This window comes from Natator depressus, chromosome 20, assembly GCF_965152275.1.
Source record: "Natator depressus isolate rNatDep1 chromosome 20, rNatDep2.hap1, whole genome shotgun sequence".
In the NCBI taxonomy this organism is placed as follows: domain Eukaryota; kingdom Metazoa; phylum Chordata; order Testudines; family Cheloniidae; genus Natator; species Natator depressus.
Genome location: NC_134253.1, coordinates 22,707,169 through 22,731,833, shown reverse-complemented (window position 1 = coordinate 22,731,833; position 24,665 = coordinate 22,707,169). Strand labels below are relative to the sequence as shown.

At 55.8% G+C, this 24,665-nt stretch overlaps 1 protein-coding gene across 1 annotated transcript in view; it reads left to right on the top strand.

Annotated features, from left to right (window-relative positions):
• The window catches only part of LOC141975334 (adhesion G protein-coupled receptor E3-like), a 44,716-nt gene that overhangs the window by 19,547 nt on the left and 504 nt on the right, over positions 1-24,665 (top strand). Inside the window, exons 5-19 of the mRNA XM_074935621.1 lie at positions 955-1,110; positions 2,012-2,167; positions 12,313-12,444; positions 13,533-13,600; positions 15,321-15,425; positions 16,147-16,324; positions 16,833-16,952; positions 17,652-17,854; positions 18,515-18,685; positions 18,854-19,048; positions 19,598-19,833; positions 20,451-20,517; positions 21,299-21,390; positions 21,659-21,827; positions 21,944-22,051. Of these exons, the coding sequence (XP_074791722.1) occupies positions 955-1,110; positions 2,012-2,167; positions 12,313-12,444; positions 13,533-13,600; positions 15,321-15,425; positions 16,147-16,324; positions 16,833-16,952; positions 17,652-17,854; positions 18,515-18,685; positions 18,854-19,048; positions 19,598-19,833; positions 20,451-20,517; positions 21,299-21,390; positions 21,659-21,827; positions 21,944-22,051 (2,156 nt within the window). The remainder of the gene's footprint in view (positions 1-954; positions 1,111-2,011; positions 2,168-12,312; positions 12,445-13,532; positions 13,601-15,320; positions 15,426-16,146; positions 16,325-16,832; positions 16,953-17,651; positions 17,855-18,514; positions 18,686-18,853; positions 19,049-19,597; positions 19,834-20,450; positions 20,518-21,298; positions 21,391-21,658; positions 21,828-21,943; positions 22,052-24,665) is intronic.

Sequence of the window (24,665 nt, the reverse complement as noted above, 5' to 3'; positions counted from 1 at the left end):
GGGATACCCACATGCTGGTGTCTCCACCGGGGGACGCTGGAACTTCCAGCTGCTAAATCGCTTTGTGCTGGTCCCTTTCTGTGCTCTCTGAGCCCCCGAATCAGCAAAGCACATGCTTAGCTCCATCCCTGCACAGCTAAGCACTTAATTCGGCTCCAGTGGGTCTTAAGTGCACGGCTGAGCTCGTGACGACAATCCCAGGCATTAAAAGAAAATCAGATTAGCTTAGAAAATCGCGAGCTTTAGAAAGACCAGTGAGCAAGGGGGCAGCCTGTGGATTAAACTGAATTGAAAAAGGGGGAAATTCAAAGCAGATACAAGGAAATACTCCTCCTCCACCCGGGGCAGCATTAGCCTCTGGAACTCACTGCTACCGGGGCATGGAGGCTGTGAATATCTTGGGTTTTAAAGAGGGATTGGCTGTTTCCATGGGGAACGACAATGCCTGGAGCTGTGCTAGTTAGAAACAAAGCATCACATCCTCTCCCTGGCAGCCTGCAGCTTACCACAGGGTTATTCTTAGAATCCAGAACCCCAGCACACGAGGACCCCAAACAGAGAGAGACAAAGCAGGCTGCTCCTGAAGGCAAACAGGCACAACTAACCCCACTATGCTCTAGGCTGGCTCTTTGGCAGACATACTGCTGGAAACCCCAGATCACCTGCTTGTCACCCGAGCCCCCGAGCATGCAAGAAGCTCCGGGAAAGTCCCTTGCAGATGTAAAGTGAGGGCTTGTGATGCTAACACAGTTTTCAATACACCATATTCTCCAGTGGCCGTTCCGCTGCCGGAGCAGCCGAGTGTGGCCGGAGCGTAGCTGAGAATCAGGCCTGTGATTGTTAAGCTCCCAGGGGCCCGGTCGCCTGGGTCCCCTCACCCAGCTGCGTACAAGTGGATGATACAGGAGCGTCTCCCTGCCAGGACTGTTCAGAGCATCCCCTCTTGTGCTGCAGATATTGACGAGTGTCGGGGCCCGAGCCCGGCAGACTGCGGACCCCACGCAAACTGCACCAACGTGCCTGGGAATTACTCCTGCAGCTGCATCGATGGCTACGAGACCAGCTCTGGGAAAGCCAAGTTCACACACGCGAGGGAGAACACCTGCCAGGGTGAGCTCTCCCCTGGCCCCCACCTGCTGAGACCCCCCCCGCCCCCCGCACACACAAATGCTCGTTCCAGGCCTGGCGCCGCACCGGGGCTGATGCCGGCTTTGGCAGTGGCCCGAGGCCGTCCGCGAGGCTGTGATGAGACGTGACCCTCGCCTGCTCCTGCAGAGCATGGGGCCGGGCTCACCCCTGTGCCCGGTGCTTGGATGGGGAATAAACAGAGCCACAGAGCAAACTCCTTGTGCTGCGGTGACGTGCTGGGGAGAGGGGAGGGGACCCTCGCTGGCCCCAGCACGCAGCATCTGGCCTGCTAGTGTCCCCCTGAGCTGGGAAGGGGCCTCGTGTAGTGCGCTCTGCCTCCTATGGGCCCTGGTGAGGAGAGAATAGCCACAGCCCAGTGTGCCCCAGCCACGCCCCCGATCCTCCCCCATGGGTCCTGGGGGGCAGGGAATAGCCACAGCACAATGTGCCCCAGCCACACCCCCGATCCTCCCCCATGGGTCCTGGGGGGCAGGGAATAGCCACAGCCCAGTGTGCCCCAGCCACGCCCCCCATCCTCCCCCATGGGTCCTGGGGGGCAGGCAATAGCTGCAGTGCTGGGCACCCCGGCCTCGGCCCCTACGTCAGGGGCTAGGAGCAAGGTGGGTGCAGGACCCCCACAGCAGCTCCACACCAGCTGGGGTGGCCCCTTTTGCAGGGTGGGGACTTCTCGAGTGGCCGTTCCGCTGCCAGAGCAGCCCAGTGCCACCGGGGCGTAGCTGGGAATCAGGCCTGTGATTGTTAAGCTCCCAGGGGCCCGGTCGCCTGGGTCCCGTCACCCAGCTCAGTGCGGAGGGTTGGGGGGGGCGATACGGGGAACGTTTCCCTGCCAGGACCGTATAGAGCGTCCCCTCTTGTGCTGCAGATATTGACGAGTGTCGGGGCCCGAGCCCGGCAGACTGCGGACCCCACGCAAACTGCACCAACGTGCCTGGGAGTTACTCCTGCACCTGCCTCGATGGCTACGAGCCCAGCTCTGGGAAAGCCAAGTTCACGCACGCGAGTGGGGACACCTGCCAGGGTGAGCTCTCCCCTGGCCCCCACCGCACCCTGCTCAGTCCCCTGCACCCCCCACACACACACCCCCGCGCTCGTTCCAGGCCTGGTGCTGCACCAGAGGCTGCCGCTGGCTGCTGCAAAGGCACCCGATCCACTCACCGGGGCTGTGATCAGCCGTGACCCTCAACTCCTGGGGGCCAGGATCTCCCCTGCCTCGGTGTTTGGATTGGGAATAAACCTCTAGGTTTGCGGGGAGGTGCCGGGTAGACCGGTGGGGACCCTCGCTGTCCCCAGCACAGAGAATCCAGGCTGCTGGAGCCCCCTGAGCCTGGGAAGGGGCCTCGTGTATGGTGCACACACAGCCCAGTGCGCTCTGCCCTATGGGCCCTGGGGAGCAGGGAATAGCCCCAGCGCAGGGCACCCCGGCCACGCCCCCAATCTGCCCCCTCCCTCACAGCTGAGAGCAGAGCCTTTTCCAGCTCCACACTGACAGGGAGCCCCCTGGATGGGAGGGTGTTTCCTAGGGGGCCATCATGCCCCCTTAGGCAGCCAGGGCGTCCTGACCGGAGAAGGGGCCGGGGGGTTCCAAGCCCTCGTTTGCGACATTCAGCCAGTAGTTAGAGCTTGTACCAAGTCCCAGCCGGCCGTTCCCATGGGAACTGCCCTTTACATCCCCGTTTGGGGGGGGGCAGAGCCCCGGGCCCGTAGAACTGGGAGAACTCAGGAGCCCGTTTGTTCAAATGCTTCCCCTGGCAGAGACCTCGCCCAGCCGTTCCTGCGCCCAGCCCCAGCCCGCGGGGGATAACCCCAGCCAGTGTCCTGGGGCGGGTCGAGGCACAAGAAGAAGTCAGCGCCGCAGTTTTCTCAGCCAGCGTCCCGGGGATTGTCCGGGGATAGCTGGTATCGGGAGCCGTGGGGAGAATCCCTAGGGCTTGCCCCCGGGGGGAATCGATCGCGATCGCTGTTCTCTTTGGAAGTGCACTGATTATTCCAGACCAGAGTGTCCGGATGGGGAGCTATTCCACAGGAGCTGTTACCGTCAATTTCCCCGTGTACTGAAGCCCCTGGAGACACCCAATCTCAGCTCCCTGCAACTCGGAGCGAGTTTGGAAGCCTCGGGACACCCCTGTGCCTGAGGGAGGGGAGAGCTCTGGCCATCCCACCAAGAACCCAGGGCATGGCCCCGTCTTCAGCAGACAGAGCGTTGGAAAAGGGGGAAAGCGCGTTGGAGCAGCGGCTGTGGCTGGATGTGTGTACAGCACCTGGCACCACGGTGCCCTGGCTGCGGCGCTACCCACTATAAACATCCCGATCGAACCAGGACGGGTGGGATAAGGATGCTGGAAGCTCCGTTCCCATCCCGCATGGACTCTTGGAAGCCTTCGGGGGCGGAACCCGATTGTACGTTGTTCCCGGAGTAAAGCAGGGCTCTGGAAACGCGGCGCCGCCTTGGTGCGTTCAGGAGAACCCGCGAGCGGTTCCAGGGTCGAGGGGCAGAGGAGGCAGAACTGGGCAGGACGCAGCCGGTCGGTTCTTCCAGGGTTCAGTCTGCCCCGGGAGCAGCTCAGCCTCTGAAGAGGTGAAACGGAGGCGCCGGCCAGGCTGAGACATAAGTAACGCTGGCACTTGCACAGTACAGACGGGATCAGAGCTGAGGCCCGTCTAGCCTGGTATCCCGGCTCCAAGGGGCCAAAGCCAGATGCTGCCGAGGACGGTGGAAGAGCCCTGCAGTGGCAGCCGGGGGATAATCTGCCCTCACTTCCTGGTCTCTAATACTCAGGTGGGCTGAAGCCCACAGCAGGAGGTTCTCTCTCTTCCCAAACATTTGTGCCCTTTAACTCTGATCACTCCGGCTGTTCTCATCATCCGTATGAATGTCCAGTCGCTCCTTGAATCGTTCTAAAGTCTTGGCCTCAGTGACTCCTGTGGTGAGGAGTTCCACAGGCTAATCGCACATTGCGCGAAACAGCCTTTCCTTGGCTCAGTTTCCAATTTCCCCTCTTCTAACTTCCCTGACTGGCCCCTGCCCTCGTGTTATGAGATGGGGAGAACAGAAGCTCCCCATCTCCCTTCTCTATCCCCGTCAGTCACGTATAGACTCTTAGCACGTCCCCTCTTACGTTCACTCTAAACTGACAGTCCGTCTTTTCAATCTCTCTCTGTAGAGGGCTTTTCCAGGCCCCTGATCATTGTCATTGCCTGTCCCTGAATCCCCTCTGGTTCTGCACTGTCCTTTGTGCAAGGGGGTGCCCAGGGCAGCTCATGGGTTGCAGAGGGGGTCACCCCATTGACTGATATCAAGGCATTAGACTAGCCCTCATGTTGTTCTCTATCCCCTTCCTCCAAAGCAGCTCCCCATTTGTCCCTTCCAGGGGCGGACAGCTCATTCAGGCATTGCCATCTGCACTGATATTGCGGCACGGGGCATCGCCAGATCCGCTTGATAGCTTTAGCAAGCAGCAGGCACGTGTCCCGGCGGGGCTGATTTTCCCTTCCCAGCTGGAGCGGCTCATTCCAGACAATAGCCAACTTGCTCCCATTCGCTGACCCAGTAACTGAACTCCTGGCTCTAACCAGCCCCGTCTCCCCAGAGCACGGTGCATTTCCGACGCCTGGATTATCCCCCAGCAGCGTCACCCCAGTGCCCAAGGTACAGCTCCTAGATCAGCCTGGCCTAGCGCTTTCTCTCTCCTTGCAGACATTGACGAGTGCCAGCGAAAGGCCACAGTCTGTGAGCCCCATGGGAACTGCATCAACATGCCAGGGAGTTACAGGTGTAAATGCAGTTGGGGATTTGGGAAGAGTCAAAGGGTTTCGTCTAAGATCTGCACTGGTAGAACGGGAGCTGGAAACAGTCGTGGCAAAGGCATGAAGTTTCTGGCTTTTCTGCAGTGTTACTGACGCGTGGCGTTGCCCTAAAGCCCCACCTCCTGGAGTCACGTGATTCCTTTTTTGGCTAAAATCAAAACTAGGGTGTGGCCAACATGGGGGACGAAAACCTGCCAAATGTTACGCTAGGGTGACTGACAGCTCCCAAACCAGAGTCAAATAAAAACGAAGCCAAAATGGATTTCTTTTATTAAAAAAAAAAAATTGTGATTTTTTTAAACCAATCTCGTGACTTTTTTACAGCCTGGCTCAGGGTTTGGGGCTTTTCTTGATTGCTTGGCGTTGGCGATGCTGTTAATGCACGGCCACTGAGCTTACCCAGGACCTCTGAAACTAACCCGCACGCATGGCGGGTGAAACTAACCAGGTTGCCCTGAGGTCTCGCTCTTTCTCTGCGCCACACCCGGGCAAAGTGTCTGTTCTGACTCCCAGCCTGTCTTACAATTGGAAACTGAGCCCAGCGACTCAAGGTCTCCATCTCTCTTGCCATGATGCTTAATTCCGCCGAGACTCGAGCGTAAGGCATTGGGGACGTCATTAGAAGCTGCAACATCCCCCCAAACCTGCAGCTGCAATCAGAGCCCAAGATGCTCTTTCATAGCAGAGCTTTGAGGAGGGGAAGGTCAGGTCTTTGCAAAGCAAACTGGGCTGAGACGGAGCCGAGGACTCTATGTTGGACAACCTTTAATGGAGCTTGGGCTCAGAAAGCCCATTAATTTCTGGAACCCCATTAACCTAACCCTCAGCAGCTGCTAAGGCTGGGGAAGGAGCTGGCATCACCAAGGAACCAGCTTGAGTCATTAGCAGGAATCAAACCCAGGACTTGTCTGCTGAAAGCATACAGCGCAGCTGCTGGAGCTAAGGGAGTAACTCCATTAGCTAGTCATTGTAGCAGGCTGTTATCTACTGTGACAAAGCTCTGTCCTTGCCTCCGTGGGTCCCGCGTTTCCTGGTGGATTTCAGTAGCCTCAGAGGCTCACCGTGACCCTCCACATAACCCTTCTCTGTCTAGAGACAAGGGTCACAGTCTACTGAGCCATTTTCATCATAAGCCAGCGAGGGAGGTGAGGAGAAGTTATCCTTCCTTGCACAGTCTCTGTTGTCTCCCAGTCTCAGTGATTAATCAGGGGGCAAAGGTGCGGGGGGGAGCCCGGGCCCACCCTCTACTCCGGGCTCCAGCCCAGGGACCCTAATAGTATCAGCTATGGTAGCTGACCTTTTACAAACATGACAAGTACAATTCCCTGGGCTACTTCCCCCACAGCAGCCCTCACTTCCTTAAGCTCCACTTCACCCTTACCTCAGGGCCTCCTTCCTTGTGCCTGATATGGTGTGCACTACTCAGCCTCTCCAACAGCACAACTTCCTCCCACAGCTCCTGACATGCACCCCCACCTGACTAACTGGGAAGCTTTTAACTAGTTTCAGCCAGCTCCTGATTGGCTTCAGGTGTCCCAATCAACCTAGCATTCTCCCTGCCACTGGGCCAACAGTTTACTTTCTGCTGTGGGTACCAATACCATCACCCGATCCCCTGGTTGGAACCGTCAAAGCTTCGCTTGGTGGTTATAATGGGTTCGTTGGGTCTCCTGTGCTCTCTCCAAGTGCTCCCGTACAATGGGCGTAACTCGGGGTATCCGATCTCTCATCTGCAGTACATGCTCAACTATGTTCCTTCCGGGATTTGGCTCCTCTTCCCAGGCTTCTCTGGCTATATCCAATATGCCCCGAGGGTGGCGCCCATATAGTAGTTCGAATGGAGGGAAACCCGTGGAGGCTTGCGGAACCTCCCGGATGGCAAACATGAGGTAAGGCAATAGGGTATCCCAATCTTTCCCATCCCGGCTCACCACTTTCCTGATCATGGCCTTGAGGGTCCTATTGAATCTTTCGACAAGGCCATCTCTTTGCTGGTGGTATACAGAGGTCCGCAGGGCTTGTACATGGAGCAATGAACAGAGATCTTTCATCAACTTGGACATGAAAGGTGTCCCTTGATCAGTCAATATCTCCTTGGGTAGCCCAACCCGGGCAAAGATCTGTACTAGCTCCTTAGCTATTGCCTCGGAAGCTGTGTTGCGCAGGGGAACAGCTTCCGGGTACCGGGTTGCATAGTCCAGTACAACAAGCACATGTTGGTGGCCACGAGCTGTCTTCTCTAGGGGCCCTACCAGATCCATGGCTATCCGTTCGAAAGGAACCTCTATTATTGGAAGAGGTCTCAAAGGAGCCCGCAAGTGCGGGCGAGGGCTATGTAACTGACACTCGGGACAAGAGGTGCAGTATCGCCGGACATCTTCATGTACTCCTGGCCAGAAGAACCTCCGCAGGATCCATGCCTGGGTTTTCTCTACCCCTAGGTGTCCTCCCAACAGGTGCCTGTGAGTGAGACTCAATATGGTTTTTTGATGTTTTCGTGGCACCGGAAGTTGTTGTATCTCTTGCTCCTGCATTTGCACCAGGCGGTACAGGAGATCTTTCTTCACTATAAAGTAAGGTCTGGGACCCCGGACCTTCCCATCCACGGGTATCCCATCGATCTCGGCCACCTCTTTCCTGGCGTTATCATATCTGGGGTCCTCCGCCTGGTCCCGCCCAAAAGTCTCTCTCCCGGGACTAACCTGCCCAAGTTCCCCGGGGCCGGCTGCTGCTTCTTCCAACGGCTCGCTGCCATCATGGCTGGGGGCAGCCTCTGGCTCACCTTCTGTGGTGGAAGTTTCTCTGTTGGCTGCTCGCGTCCATCTGCCTACTAGGGAGGTCTTCTGGCCCTGGGTCAGGATCCAGGTGCCCAAGGCCTTTGCGGCCTTCCTCTCTTTTTTTGTCTTCCGGGTCACGGTCCCCACCTCCCTCCAGCCTCTCCGGGGGGAGTAAATTATCAACCCTGGATAGTCCCTCCCAATAACTACAGGATATGGGAGTTTAGGAACTACTCCCTCGGTCACCTCAGTAGGGTTTCCCTGAAAATCTGTCTCCACTGGGATGGTGGGGTAATGGCTCACGGCCCCATGCACGCACGTCACTGCTATGCGTTTGGCTTGTAGCAGCTGACTACTTTTTACCAGCTTACCCGATATGAGGGTGATAGCACTCCCAGAGTCCACAAGCGCTGTAGTCTCTGCTCCATTTATCCTCACTGGCCTGGTGTAATTATGCGGGGCTAATGCGACCCCCGCGAGGTGGATAAGGGAGCATGGGACCTCCCAATCCCCCAAGTTACATTGCATAGGCTCCTCGGTGCTGGGACACTGTGCTGCTATGTGTCCCCACTCCCCACAGGCATAACATCTATAATTGCTTTTAATCACTCCCCTATCCCAGGGGCTAGGGGGTTTAGTCCCGGGGTTCCCCCCACTCAGGCCAATCCCTTCCTTCTGGGGTCCCGCTGGTTTTTGGGGCCCCCCCACCTTCTTCCACCTAGGACTCCCAGGGGGGTTGGCTGCCCAACCTTCCAGGGTTGGGCTCGGGTGCTTGCTTCGAAAGGTGCCTTCCTTGGGTAGTCGGGTCAGTTCCCTGGCTGTCATCCGTATTTCTACCCGTGTGATCATCTCATCGTACATAGACGGATCGTTCTGGCCTACCCATTTGCGGAGATCTGGCGGCAGTCCCCGCATGTAATGGTCTATGACCAGGGTCTCCAAAATCTCCTCTGGCCTGCACACCTCGGGCTGTAACCACTGCCGTGCAAGGTGTATGGGGTCGAATAGCTGGGACCTCGGGGGTTTGTTCTCCTGGTATTTCCACTCATGGAACCTCTGGGCCCTTACCACTGCCATTACCCCTGATCGTGCTAGGATCTCTGCCTTCAGATGGGTATAGTCAGTGGCATCCGTGGCAGGCAAGTCAAAGTAGGCCTGCTGGGCCTCTCCACACAAAAAAGGGGTGAGAATGCTGGCCCGCTGCTCCTGGGACCACGCCTCACGCTGAGCAGTCCTTTCAAATGAGAGGAGATATGCCTCTACGTCATCTCCTGATGTCATCTTTGGCAGACAACCAGTGGCCCTCAGGGTTCGCGTTCCGTCAGACCCCCGGGCCTGGGTGGTGAGGATCTTCAGCTGGTCCTCCACCTCTCTAAAGAGGGCACGATCTTGGGTCACCTGGCTCATCAATAATTGATTGGTTTCCTGCTGTAGCCACATAGACTCCTGTTGTGCCATTGCTTGAACCCGGTTGGACTCCTGCTGGGCTGCCATGGCTTATACCAGAGCTCTCACCACCTCCTCCATTGTGGTACAAAGCAAACAAACCAAAAAAAAAATCCAAAACCACAGTGCACTTTTTTTTTTAAATCTCTTTCTTCCGCCACGCTGTGAATGAAATCCCACTTCTGACACCAGTTGTGACAAAGCTCTGTCCTTGCCTCCGTGGGTCCCGCGTTTCCTGGCGGATTTCGCTAGCCTCAGAGGCTCACCGTGATCCTCCACATAGCCCTTCTCTCTCTAGAGACAAGGGTCACAGTCTACTGAGCCATTTTCATCATAAGCCAGCGAGGGAGGTGAGGAGAAGTTATCCTTCCTTGCACAGTCTCTGTTGTCTCCCAGTCTCAGTGATTAATCAGGGGGCAAAGGTGTGGGAGGAGCCCGGGCCCACCCTCTACTCCGGGCTCCAGCCCAGGGACCCTAATAGTATCAGCTATGGTAGCTGACCTTTTACAAACATGACAAGTAGAATTCCCTGGGCTACTTCCCCCACAGCAGCCCTCACTTCCTTAAGCTCCACTTCACCCTTACCTCAGGGCCTCCCTCCTTTTGCCTGATATGGTGTGCACTACTCAGCCTCTCCAACAGCACAACTTCCTCCCACAGCTCCTGACATGCACCCCCACCTGACTAACTGGGAGGCTTTTAACTAGTTTCAGCCAGCCCCTGATTGGCTTCAGGTGTCCCAATCAACCTAGCATTCTCCCTGCCTTCTGGAAAGTTCTTAATTGGCCCCAGGTGTCTTCATTGACCTGGAGCAGCTGCCATTTCACTTATCCTGGGACCAGGGATTTGTTTAGCCTGGAGCTAATATATCTATCTCCCACTACTTTTCTATAGCCATCTGGCCTTGCCCCGTCACACTACTTATGGGAACCAGCCACTAGAGCAGGACAAACTTGCTCTCTCCTTGTTCCAGGGCTCAGCGGCCTTCACTAGAGGCTGGCACATACAAGCCCCCTCACAGCCATGGCATAGGCCTGTTGCCTTCCAAGAGGTTTAACAATGGAGCAAAAGTTAAGTTTCCTGCCAAAGGAACAAGGGATTTTTTCCAGCCCTGATGCACTCCCAGCCGTGAGCCAGGAGACACAAAGCTCCTCTCAGTGAGGGGTGGGAGGGCAGAGGGTAAAATCTGCATGGCAAGGCTGGGGAGACATATTCTTGGCCTTCTATGGAGGAAATAAGCTAAAAGAGACAGACCTAGTGGGTAGGGTATGAGACTGGGACTCAGGACACTTGGGTTCTAGTCCCAGCTCTGTTACTGCTAGGTGTCCTTGGGCAATTCTGTGCCTCAGTTTTCTCTCCCACTTCTTGTCTATTTAGACTAGAAGCTCTTTATGGCAGTGCGTGTGAAGCACTCTGGGCGCTGCCTTTATGCAAATAACGACCCAGGGGAAGAGGCATAGCGGGAAATAGCAAAACGCTGTCACGGGAAAGCGAGAGAAGGGGAGTCTGAGAAGGAGCTGCTGGAACCCGGCTCAAGGGAAGGATCCGTGAGCGCTCTTGACTCTCCCCGCTGATTGACTTGTTTGCTGATGTCCTGGTGAAGGGGATTTTAGCCACAAGGATTTCTGTGAGAAGCAAAGGCATTATGAATAAATATCAGGGAGAGCTTAGCAGCCAGAATGAGTGAGTCTCTGCACGTAGAAGCCGGGTCCCCTGGTAGAAAACCCCACTCCCTGCACGGGGCGAGTGACCCCGCTGCACTATGGAGCCGTGACATCCCCCATGTATCCCCCTTTGCCCAGGAGCTGGCGCTACCCGCGTTGGCAGCCTGGCACGTGCACGGCCCTCCAATGTTTGGCTGGATCACGGCAGGGCTCTCTGCACCCGAGCAGGGCAGGGCCCGTCTGTCGGATCAGACTCTCCACAGTTGTGAAAGGCCCCAGGACCAGCGAGGGCAGTAACGTCCCCTCCGTTTGGGGTCGGATTGGTGAACCCCTGGGTGGCAACTCCGGCTGGGGCTATGCTGGGGGTCAGGCTGGGCAGGTCTCCTCCGGCTTCAGCTTCCACAGGCCGGATCGACAGCGAGTGTCGAGCTGGCATCATCCGTCCGAGGGCTTGGTGGATTTGCCCCGCGGGGCCCTGGGCCTGGGGGTCACAGCAGGGTCCGGGAATGGACGTTGTCAGGCCGCTGCTCACTGCACAATGTTAGGAATAGGGGGATCCCCTGGATCCAGTTGGCTTCCAAACAACCCCTTTACCAGCCGTGCAGGGCCTGGCCAAATGTCGGGGGTCTGCGGGCTTCTGCCATAGACCCCCGTGAGCACCACCAGAGAGCAAAGAAACTAGATAAAAGGGATACCACCCAATTCCCCTGCATGCCCCTGAGCGCAGCCCACCCACCCTTCCCCTAGTGCTCCATGGGGCAGTGCTGGGTGTATCCCAAACCGGGAGGGGAGCCATTGGGCTGGAGACTGTAATGCTGAGCGTGGCGCCCCCTTATGGTGACTAGCTCCAGTTCAGCACCCCCTTTCTTCTCTTGGAGTCGCGGCTGCCCCGTGTCTCGGCCGTCCGGCCAGGTCATGCTGTGATCCCCGTGCTGGGGGAGCCTTTCAAAGTCAGACCCCTCTCTCCTATGCCTGCCAGCAAAACCCTTTCACCAGGGCTCCTAGCCCTCCTCGGGGCTTCCTAGACCCCCTTGCCTCAGGCCTCCACCACTGGGCCCAGCGCTCGGGCTGTATAGAAGCCCCCCTTCCCAGGCGAGCTTCCTTCTAGCTAGCGCCCTGCACGCAGCCTAAGTCGCTTCCCCTTTGCAGCTTAATTGGCTGATCGGCCCCCCGCCTTAACCCCGCTCTCTCAGGGCTGGTGCAGGGAGGACATTGCAGGGTCCTGGTCTGGCAAAGGTTGGGCCCCCCAGTCTGGGGGTGAAGGAGGGGTTGCGCTGCAGGGATTGGGGCCCTGCAAATAGCAGGGAAGAAAGGAGAATAGAAGTGGGGGGTTAGATGGAGCGGACAGACTGACCGACAGACCACGCCCCCTGCAATCGGTGGGGGGGTGCCTCCACGGTCATTCGCCCCCAGTGCGCCCCCAGCCGTGTGTGTGTGACACCACCGCCCCCTTCCCCGCTTTCCCCTCTCAGACATCGACGAGTGCCGCAAGACCCCAGATATCTGCGGCCCCAGGGCTATGTGTATCAACACCAACGGGAGCTACTGCTGTGAGTGCCGGGCCGGCTACGTCCCCTCCAACAGGAACACGACCCTGTGCCAAGGTGGGTCCTGCTGCTTGGGGCATGGAGGGGGCAACTGGGGGGGCTGGGCAGGGCCTGGGGTTACACAGGCTGAGGTCTTGCCTGAGGGGGCAGCGAGCTGGGAACTGGTCTGGATTAGTGCACCAGCCCCTCTGCCCCCCATGGACGGGGTCCCTCTGGGTTTCAGCCCTAGCAGGGGAGGGCTCAGCCTCCAGGCCCTCACCTCCCCGCAGCCCAGCCTGTCCGTCCACCGGGGTCTTTCAGGTTGTCTCAGAGCCACGGCCACCAGCGTGCCCATGTCTGGCTCTGGGCGCGGAGCAGAGGCCAGGCCGAGGAGGGGATTGGCAGGGCTGCCAGGGGCTGGGTGTCTCTTCCCTAGGGCTGCCAACTGTCTAATCACACAAATCCAAACACCCTTCCCCGCCCCTTCTCCGAGGCCCCGCCCCACTCACTCCATCCCTCTCCCTCCCTCGCTCGCTCTCTCCCACCCTCACTCACTTTCACCAGGCTGGGACAGGGGGTTGGGGTGTGGGAGGGGGTGCAGGCTCTGGGCTGAGCCTGGGGAAGGGGGCTGGGGTGCAGGTGTGGGTGTGGGGTGCAGGCTCTGGGAGGGGGTGTTGGCTCCGGGAGGGGGCTCAGGGCTGGGGCACGGGGCGGGAGTGCGGGGGGCAGGGGCGGGATGCAGACCTGGGAGGGAGTTTGGGTGCAGGAGGGGGCTCAGGTGGCGCTTACCTCGGGGGGCTCTGAGGCAGCAGTGCAGCGGGGCGAAGGCATGGGTGAAGGTGGGTTCTCCCCAGCGGGCAGAGGCGTCTGTACCCAGCAGGTCTCTCTGCAGAGTCGATGGAAACACGTCAGGAAGTCTCAGAGACAGGAGCAGGAGGCACAGCCAAAGCGGAGTGTAAATGGAACGTAGAGAGAGACATTGTGAGACGGGGAGGAAAGGAGGGAGCTGCATGTTAAACTATTGGCAGTGCGGGACTGGCATGTGGACAGAGAGCAGCCGTCGGGGCTGGGAAGAGAAGGGGATTTTCTCCCAGGCAGGAGTGAGTTGACATGAAAATCTGATATGAAAGCTCTAACCTCTGCTCCTCTCTACCCAGAACTCCAAGTCCCCAGCATGAACTCCAGTGCTGAGTTCGAGAGAATCAAAGAGACATGCAGGAATTTCTCTCTGCAGGTACATTTGAACCCATCGTTCATTTGTTGGGGATTTTGCCCTGTGTTTTGTACCACCAATATGGAAATTCCCAGACAAAACCCTTTGCTCTTGGTATTACGGTGACCCCTGTAAACCCCATCCAAGATCAGGGCAATGCTGTGTTTGTTCCTTTCATCGCTGGGACTCGATCCTCCTCATCCGACTAGTAGAGCGGAAGAATTACTTCTCGTGTCTTGCTTACAACGCTCCTGCTAATACATCCCAGAATCAGGTTCGCTTTTTTTGCAACAGCATTACTCTGTTGACTCATATTTAGCTTCTGATCCATTATGACCTCCAGATCCCTTTCCGCAGTACTCCTTCCGAGGCAGTCATTTCCCGTTTTGTAAGTATGCAACTGATTGTTCCTTCCTAAATGGAATACTTTGCATTTGTCCTTGTAGAATTTCATCCTATTTACTTCAGACCATTTCTCCAGTTTGTTCAGATCATTTTGAATTTTAATCCTATCCTCCAAAGCACTTGCACCCCTCCCAGCGTGGTATCATCCACAAACTTTATAAGTGTACTCTGTATGCCATTATCTAAATCGCCGATGAAGATATTGAACAGAACCGGACCCAGAACTGATCCCACTCAATATGCCCTTCCAGCTTGACTGTGAACCACTGATAACTACTCTTTGGGAACAGGTTTCAGAGTAGCAGCCGTGTTAGTCTGTATCCGCAAAAAGAACAGGAGGACTTGTGGCACCTTAGAGACTAACAAATTTATTTGAGCATAAGCTTTCGTGAGCTACAGCTCACTTCAACAAATTTATTTGAGCATAAGCTTTCGTGAGCTACAGCTCACTTCATCGGATGAAGTGAGCTGTAACTCCCAAAAGCTTATGCTCAGATAAATTTGTTCGTCTCTAAAGTGCCACAAGTACTCCTGTTCTTTTCTCTGGGAATAGTTTTCCAACTAGTTATGCACCTACCTTAGAGTGACTCCATATAGGTTGTCTTTCCCTAGTTTGTTTATGAGGTCACGTGAGACAGTGTCAAAAGCCTTACTAAAGTCAAGATATACCATGTCTACCACTTCCCCCCTATCCACAAGGCTTGTTACCCTGCCAAAGAAAGCTATCAGGTTGATTTGACAAGATTTGTTCTTGACAAATCCATGCTGACTGTTACTTATCACCTTATTGTCTTCTAGGGGTTTGCAAATTGATATCGGACCTTTTAAAACTTCTGTAGCTTTCCTAGTGGCTGGTCCCCAGACTTACACACCCATTGTCTTCCTGCAGAGAGCATTGAATCTACAGACCATATACTCGGATTTCTTCTGCTGATTTTCATGCCGTTTCTTTCCAATATGCATCTCCATGTCTCTCTGCATCATCTTTCACTTCCTCTTTCTTCTCCCCCACGAGCACTACATCATCTGCAAATGCCACGTCCCAGGAGACGACTCTCTGGCTGCTTTCTGTCAATGCATCCAGCACCGACGTGAACAAAAAGGGGCTTAGTCCCAAGTCTTGTTTATTCCCGCTGTTACTAGAAACTGTTCCCTTTCTCCACATGAACCTCTTGCTCTGGCAACAGCACCATCGTATATGTCCTGGACACGTCTGATATAAAAGCTTTATTCACTCAATGAGGGGTGTCAGGATCAGGCCCCTGCATAATGCAAACACCGTCAGTCGCCTTTCAGCCCCTGCAGAACTCACCCCCTGCCCTGGGTCTCTCTGCAGGTAAAGCGGAGCAGCGGAAACAGCAGTTTTTGCTCTTTCTTTAATTCGACCTTAGAGATTCTGATGTCCACGTGTGGAGACGGGAGTGCGACGTTATCACTGGAGGTGAGAGGCTCCGTCCCTTGAATGTGCTCTGCGGGCTAGTGCCCCGGAGTGTGCCCCAGAGCCCTGCGTGCTGCTGTGTCGGGTTAGGAGTCTCACTGGGGGGGCAGGGAGACATGTAGATCCTGTTCAGAAAAGACCTGTGCCCTCCACTGCTGGGTGGGGGGTGCACCCTCTAGTGGTGTTTGTCTGTGTCTGCGTGCACATGCCCACCAGGGGTGTGAGTGCACGTTTGTGTTTGTCCACCCACATGCGCCCTCTAGTGTTCAGACCTGTTGTTGTTCATCAGAGGTGCTATACTGCTAACGCTTAATGGGGATCCTCCTTCAGCTCATCTGTCATGACCTGAGTTTTTCAGGCAGCAGGATCTGGGCTCTATCCCTGCCCTGCCAGACATTTCTGAGCAGCTGGACGAAGCATAGAGATAACCTAGGAAGCCATCGGCTTGTGACAACGTTGTTCCCTGGCATCTGTAATGGAGGGATGGGGGAGCAGGAGCGAAGAAGGAATGACAAAGGGTTCTAGCCCCAGTTGGCCTCAGGTCCCAGTGGGGCCCCGAGTCAGCCTCAGTGGACCCCCTTTGTAAAGGGCTCCCCCTCTGAGAGTACTGCAGCCCCCGAAACTGGGAGAGGCTGTGATGCCCAATGCCCCCGGGAACACATGGGACACGGCACCTCAACCCCCAGACTGCTTCCTCCCAGGGCTTTTCCTTTCCTGTCCCCAGGATGCGACTCGCTCTTTCAACTCCCTCCTGAACAGCACCTCCCTCTGGGAGGGCAGAGACAAGCAGGAGGTGGGGTCGGCCGTGACGGTCCTGCTGCAGAGCGTGGAACTGGCCGCACTGGCCACTGCGCTCCGGTCCCCGGAGAGGACAACACAGACCGTGACGACAGAGTCTCTGGGTGAGGGGGGACGTGTGGCTCTCAGCGCCACCTGCTGGCTGCTGTGAGATACGGGGTTATACACTGTGCCCCAAATCCACTGGAAGTTAGGGCCTGTATGCCGTTGTGGAGGTGAGCCTGTGATCAGTACAGACACAGAACAGCACTGCCCCTGCACCAGGAAACAGAACCCAGCCCCACCAGGAACAGCAATGCCCGAGAAGGGTTTAAATGGAATATTTGGCATTCCACCACGAGGGGCCGCCACGCTGAGCCAGGCACCTACCTCCACCCCCACTACTCCCCCGGGAGACACAGCCAGAATGGGGGGAGGGGATATGGGGGGGTGATCAATGGAACTCGCGGGGGGGGCTCCAAACTTCCCCCTCCCAGAGTGCAGAAGAGCCCTGAAGCCCCCCAGCTCCAAGTGGAGGGGGAGGGGGATGGATCTGGCCCAGAATGGACAGATTCCCAGGGAAGGGGTTTCACAGCGAGGGGCTCTGTCATTCCTCACCCCCACCCCCCGCAGCTATCCAGACGCGGCTCGTCACTAGGAACTGCAGCCGGGACAGCGAGGTCTTCACGCTGAGCGCTCACAACGACACGATGGAAGTGCACTGTGATACAGTCACCGGGGCAGCCACACAAGGTACCATCCTGGGGATGGCGACACCCAGGGCCCAAACCACGGCACAGAGCAGTTCCCGGGCAATGAACCCCAGTCTGGATTTCCCCGTTCTTCCCTCCCTCCCTCCCCATGGATCCCCAGGCCGGGCCCTGGCCTCTGTCTCCAGCCCTGGAGTTCTCCTTGCTGGCTGACCAGTGGTTCTCAGGCTGTGGGCCATGGAGCTGACACCTTCCTTCCTGGCTGTCCCACAGCTTGAGCCCCAAGCAGTGAGGAGTTGGGGGCACAGAGGGGAGACAGCTCATGAGAGGGTCTCTGGTATGAAGTGGGCCCAGCGAATGGAAAGGGCAGGGACGCCCTAGTCTAGCTAGACTCCCAAATGGAGATGTGGGGAACTAGGGTAATGTGTACCCCTACCCTCAGCGGCCATATTCAGGGCCCCGAATGCTCCAGCACCAGGGGAAGCTCATCCCTGGCCAGCCCCTTTCCTGCTCTCACTTCTTCTCTGCATCCTGCAGCTAGATGTTTCCAGCCGGACGTGCTCCTGGAGGCTCCGAGGGAGGAGGTAGCACGGTCCAGTGGCTAAATCTTGAGTTGTGGCCAGGATCCTGGGTTCCATTCCCAGATCTGCCACAGACTCACTGTGAGCCCTGGGCACTTGGCCAGCTCATTCTTCGCCATAACGTCTCCAGCTCCCTAACGAGGGATCATCTCCTCTCCCAGCAGGTTTGGGGGCTGCTGCTTTTATTGCCTACTCCACCCTGGACTCCAACATCAGTGCGAGACATCTCAGTGAGGGAAATCTACCGGCTTGTGGGAAGCTGGAGAAGTGTCATCTCAACTCCAGGGTGGTGAGTGGGGCCGTCGGAGACGGGAGACCCATTAACCTCTCCAGATCCGCAAACTTCACCCTGTGCCACAGACAGGTGCGTGGAGGAAGATCCCCTCGCTTTACTCCATATCTGGGCCTCTAGAGGGGCATATACAAGGCACAATCTCCTGTCTGGCATTTGGTCTGTGCTGCCTTTCTGGCTCCCGATGGTCCTAAGAAGCAGAGGCCTCCTTTTTCCTGACGCGATGGGGCTGTTTGACTAGAGGAGGAGAATAGGGGTCGCACCACGACACACGGCCTTGCAAAGTGCTCTAGGGTAACAGCTCCGCTTAGCTCACCCCTGAGCCGGAATAACTGGACAGCCACTTTCTACAGATAGTGGAGTTCAGGAAATCAGCATGAAACACTTTGATACGGTGATGCAGTGGTGAGGGTGCATATGTGTTTGTGTGCGCACAGCACTGCCCCCTGCTGGGTGCAGTCAGAAGTACTCGGCCAATGGCCACGTTCTGTTTCGTGCTAACGGCTAGCAAGGGTTTATTTCCCTTTCGCTCCAACAGCAGGCCCTGTGCGTTCGGAGCAGCAGGATCTGCGCTCTCTCTCGGCTCTCACCGGGACGGCCCCAGTGGGCGCTGGGGCTGCGTGGGGAGAGCCGTGGAGCTGTAGCTGGCCTCGGGTTTGCTGTAGACATGTGATAACAGAAACGATGTTCTGTGGTCCCGTGAGGATGCGGATGATTCTGTTGTGTTTCCAGGCCATAAAACAGGAGGAAGAGGCTCTCTGCGTCTACTGGAAAGTAGTGGCCGAGAGCGGCAGCTGGTCTCCGGACGGCTGCACCGCCGTGCACACGAACAGCACTCACACCACCTGCCGCTGTGACCATCTCTCCAGCCTCGCCGTCCTAATGGCTCCCACCACAGTGACGGTATCTCACCGTGAGACTCGGATCACAGGGCTGGACCCTGAGCTCCGCGCTCAGCCATGGGCAAAGCTCTCCCTGGAGCGACTGGAGGCTTTGCTGGGGGAAAGGCTGAGTCGGAGCCGAGGGGCCTGGGCTGGGGTCACTGGTGATTCTCCCTTTGCTGTGTTACAGGAGAGTGACCCGCTGACCATTGTCTCCTACGTGGGACTGGCCCTCTCTCTGGTGTGCCTCTTCCTCGCCATCCTCACCTTCCTCGTGTGCCGCTCCATCCGCAACGTCAGCACCTCCCTCCACCTGCAGCTCTGCCTCTGCCTCTTCCTCGCCGACCTGCTCTTCCTCACCGCGGTGACCCGCACCGGCAGTCAAGTACGGCCTGATTCTCCCCTGCTCTGCTCCTCCACTCGCTGCAGGGCTGGGGTGTTGGCTTTCAACCCCTTTATGCTCCCTGGATTCTGGGCTGTGCAGGACACAGGGGGGATTCCCAGGGGGGTGTTTCCACCCTGTTTTGCCCCTTCACACTGGGCACAGTGGTCTGAGTGTCCCCAACCCCTGGAGTTCAGCCAGTTCTATCCGTATATCAGAGTGTCCCTTTGCCTCGATTCCTCTCCTACGTGACTTGCCCATGGCCACCCAGGGACTCTGTGGCAGGGCTGGGAACAGAACCTGGATCCCCTGAGCCCTGATCCCCTGCTCTAACCACTAATCTCTGCTCCCTTCCTGCACCAGCAATGTGCACCCGCAGGACCCTCCATAGACCGAGGAACCTGCCGTCTCTGGGTCACGGAGCACTATAACTGGAGAACTGTGCTAACAAGAATCCCAATGTGACACCCCCCCCCCGCCCCGGCAGGTCTCCCCCATACTCAGCATTTCCCTTCCCCACTGCAGTGTCGCTGGGCTCTCTGTCTTCCCCAGGTGGCGTGTGCTGTCATAGCTGGCTTCCTACACTACCTCTTCCTGGCCTGCTTCACCTGGATGTTCCTGGAGGGGCTGCACCTCTTCCTCACCGTCCGGAACCTGCAGGTCGTGAATTACACCAGCGCCAGCCGGTTCAAGAAGAGATTCACGTACCCGTTCGGCTACGGATTCCCAGCCCTGGTGGTGGCTATTTCTGCAGCGGTGAATCCTGGAGGCTACGGAACTTCCAAATAGTACGTGCAGAGCCCATCCCGAAGGGGAGCTGGGATGTGGCTTCCATGCGGTTGTCCGGCTCACCCCAGGTCTGACTTGAACCCAGATTTCCCTGCTCACCCTGCCTGGCAGCTGACTGTCCCCCTGGGACCCTTCCCATCCCCAGGGACACTAGGCTGCCCCGAGCACTGTAGTTGAGTTGCCCACCTGTCAGACATCTACACTCCTCGCCCCACTGATGATGCGGAAGAACAAGCCAGAAAGATCCCAGCTTGACTCCCAGGTCCCAGGCTGGGTTTGTGGGGCTGGTGGGTAGGAAACAAACGCACCTTCTTACTGTGGGCAATCCCTGAGAATCCCCTCTAAAGTGAGCGACTCCATTAAAACAGGGTGTGGCGTGTTCTCGACAGCCCAGTCTAGATCCTCATCTTGTGTTTTCAGGGTAGCTCCACTTCCTGAGGTAGATGGGGAGGGCCGTTAGCCTGCTGCCCGCAAGAGAGTCGGCCATGTCACAGGCAGGCCGAGATCCATCTCGCTTTTGAGAGCCAGCTGCCCTGTGACACCCCCTCTCTACCCCGGTGCTGAAAAAGGGTAGTAATCCCGTTAAAGTCACCTTCTTCTTCCTCCCTACCTGCAGCTGCTGGCTCAGCCACGACAGAGGCTTTCATTGGAGCTTCCTGGGTCCAGTCTGTGCCATAATCCTGGTGGGTACCTCACAGAACCACAGAGCCCCATTCTCCTCTCACCTCTGTGACCCCATTGATTTCAGTGAAGCAGGTAGTAGAATGTGGCCCATAAAACACAAGGAAAGACCCAGTTAGGTCCCGCCTGGCTCGTCTGCTGTGGTCAGTCCCAGGATTAGTCCCTGAGCTGTATCCCCAGGCCTACAGCCTTTACTCGGGCACAGCTCCCATGGAAGTCAGTAGGAGTTTTGCCAAGTGAAGACAGCAAGAGTGTGATCTAGTCTAGTTAATGACCCAAGGAACGAGGAAGGGAGAGGGCTACACTCTGCAGTGGTTGTTGTAGGGGGGGAAACAAATGTCCCTACATATTCCTCCATAACCCCTGGGGAAGTTGCAGGGAGGGGAATTTGTTACAGCCTGAAAGTGGCAGGAAGTATTCTCGAGGCAGGATCTGGAGTCTCTGAGCCAGATCCTGCTCTCAGTTACACCAGTGTAAACCCAAAATAACAACTGACTCCACTGGAGAGGCTCCATATTGAACTCTGAGCAGCATCTGGCCTCTGTGATCCCATTGATCCATCTCAGCCCTGGCTGTGCTGTCAGCTCCATGCATGGGGAGGGACCGAGAGCTGCCAGGAGAGGGGATGATTCCCACAGGAGAGGGGATGATTCCCACCAGAAATGAGCAGTCCCCATTTCTGCAATGTTAGGCTCGGTCCCCTGGGATAGTTCTCTGCCTCAGCTGGAGTCACCAGCCCCAGATGGGATGTTTTACAGGAAATATTTCCCACTGTTCCCACAGATAAATATAACGTTCTTTGCCCTTACCCTGCGGATCCTGAGAAACAGACTCTCCTCCCTCAATGCAGATGTGTCCACCCTCAGAAACCACAGGTGAGAAGGCAACGAAACAATCCTGGAGGGTCAGATGCCTTGGTTTGGAGGGTCCTTGGCACTGGGAGGGAGGGAGGGATTGCAGGATGGGAACAGCATATCTAGGATCCATGGGAACAAATTCCCACAGTGTTTGCTTTGACAGTAACCCTGTTCCACATAGGAAAGCTGGGGCCAGTAGTTCCACCCGACTCTGTCCAGATCCTCCTGATGCAATTGCTCTCCATAGGGTTATTGTAACGAGATCTCTCCATCTGCCTTTATCCAGGTTACTGACCTTTAAAGCCATTGCCCAGCTCTTCATTCTGGGCTGCACATGGAGCCTTGGTCTCCTCCAAGTAGGACCAGCAGGCACGGTCATGGCGTATTTATTCACCATCGTCAGCAGCCTGCAGGGACCCTTCATCTTCCTGGTGCACTGTCTCCTCAATCGGCAGGTAATGCCCACGGCCCGTCAGCGCCCACCCAGCGCCTTCACCGGCCTCGCGGTGGCCATGTCTGAGCTCCTCAGAGTTAGTTACATAGTGCAGTGACTGTGTCCCTCACTCTCCAGGTGAGAGAGGAGTACAGGAGATGGATCAAGGGATTCCGAACGTCCAGCACGAAATCTCAGACATCCGATCTATCCATGTCTGCTGTCCCCACCACCAGCACCAAGACGGTAAGAGGTCCTCTGCGCTCTTCCAATACCAGCCTGTGAAACACTCATCTCTAGCTGGGTCTCATTACTGCTGTAAAGGTGCTTTGCCCCCCGAATGACTCAAGACTGGTTATGAGCCAGCTGGGAAAGTCACTGGAAGTGTAAGTGAGTCAGTCACTATCGAGGAGTATCCTAGATGTCTTAGGCACCAGAACAGAATGCCCTGTCCTGGCCCCTCCACATTTCCTTCCCTTGGCTCTCCTGAGAGCTCCAGGGGTCACTCACTGTGGACGAGGCAGGCATTGGCTCTTGCAGTGTAATGATCTGAATATATCAGATTGTCCCTGGGATTGAAACCTTGTCAGTGCAGACGAATCATCCCCAATGAGCAGTCAGCACCGTGAAGAATTTCCCTTGGCTCCATTATCCCTATGGGTCAGGATCCAGGGGCTTTGTGTGTCGCCTCCCAGAGACAACCCGCCAGTTTGCACATTCCACTCTCCGTGGCCTTGGAACCTATTGTCATTGTCCTGCTTTTCTTGCCAGGAGTAACCCTTCTGCCAGGTGGAGGCGGCAACAACCAGGGCCGGGTTCAATACTGAGCAGTTCCAATACAAAACAGAACCAGCTGGAGCCCCCTGTGATGTTGCACTCTGTACGCTTTATGGAAATATGCTTATGAATATGACATAACTGGAATATGCTTTACGCTAAATACCCCTTGTAGGGTGTCTTTAGAAAGCTTGTAATCTACTAAGTGTGTTCATCCTATTTGGTTGCATGTTTTATTTCTATATCTGGAGTTAGGAGAATAAGATATAAACTTGTATCACTGATGAAAAACATTAAGTGGAGGCCATTAAGGGTGCTCCAGAAACAATCAGTCGTAAATGGCCTTAGTTACTTGAAAGCCTTCCTGTGTACGTGTGGGCCAGCCCACAGGGAATGGAGACTAGGGGTCTTACAGTGACATGTGACCATGTCACCTGGTAATGGAATCCATCTTAAACCCGGTACTTTTCCATTTAGAAGGAGGGGTGGGGACCCAGAGAGACAAAAGATTCCCGCCTTGTGCCAAAGCTATAAAGGGGATGGAGCAGGACAAAGGGGGTGCCAGTCATGAGAAAACCACAACTTACCACCTGAGATGTCTGCTGAATGGAACAAAGACTGTACCAGGGGAAAGGACTGGGCCCAGACTAGGAAGGATTCTAGTCTGTGAAAGAAGCTAATTGGAACATCTTTGAGGGTGAGATATTACCTGTAATCAAAAACAACGAGGAGTTCAGTGGCACCTTAAAGACAAACAGATTTATTTGGCATAAGCTTTCTTGGGTAAAAAACCCACTTCTTCAGATGCAAATGGGTGGGCTTTTTACCCTTGAAAGCTTATGCCCAAATAAATCTGTTAGCCTTTAAGGTTTTCACCGGACTCTTCATTGTTTTTGTGGATACAGACTAACACAGCTCACGCTCTGATACTTGATACCTGTAATCAGTTTCTTAATGTCCTAGGCTTAGACTTGCGTATTTTGTTTTATTTTGCTTTGTGACTTACTTTGTTCTGGCTGTTATTACTTGAAACCACTTAAATCCTACTCTTTATACTTAATAAAATCACGTTTGAATATTAATAAACCCTGAGTAAGTGATTAAGACCTGGGGGAGCAAACAGCTGTACATATCTCTTTATCAGTGATACAGAGGGCGAACAATTTACGAATTTACCATGAGTAAACTTTATACAGAGTAAAACAGATGTATTTGAGGTTTGGATCCCATTGGGAGCTGGATGTCTGGGTGCTGGAGACAGGTAACCTGCTGAGCTGTTATTAGTTAAAGTCTTCAGCTTTGGGGCCATGGCCCAGACCCTGGTCTGTGTTGCAGCGGGCTAGCGTGTCTGGCTCAACAAGGCCGGTTTCTGGAGTCCCAAGCTGGCAGGGAAAACTGACTCAGAGGTAATTTCAGCACATCAGGTGACAGTCCCAAGGGGATCTCTGTGACCGAACACATCACACCCCCACCCAGTAATCTGGGAAAACTTCAGACCACCCCAGGTGCCTCTAAGAGGCAATTACATCCCCTCTCACAAGCACTGAATCTGTGTATAACAAAGAGAACTTTCAATAAAAAGGGGAAAGGAACCTGGCAGTAATATGGGAAACCCCACAACCAAAATTCAAAAGCTTCTGACCATGAATAAGGCAAAGCTATTTTTAGTAAAAATCACGGACAGGTCGCGGGCAATAAACAACAATTCACAGAAGCCTGTGACCTGTCCTGACTTTCACTAAAACTATACTGACAAAATGGGGAGGCGGGTTCATCTCAGGGCCCACTGCTCCTGGAGCTCCGGGGTCCCCCACCGCCGCTGCAGTGAATGGGAGCTTCATAGTCCCCTGCTCCCCATGGCAGCTGAGCAGTTGTGGGGGGTCCCATCACCTGTGGCATCAGGGAGCTCTGGTTCCCCACCACCTGCAGCAACTGGGAGGTTTAGGGTCCCCCACTGCCCACGGGAGGCTGGGCTGCTGTGGGGTCCCCTCACTCCCTGCAGTGGCTGAGAGATCGGAGGGGGGTCTCCCCTCTTCCCGCCGTGGTTAGGCAACTGCAGAGGGTCCCCCGCCACCCGCCGTGG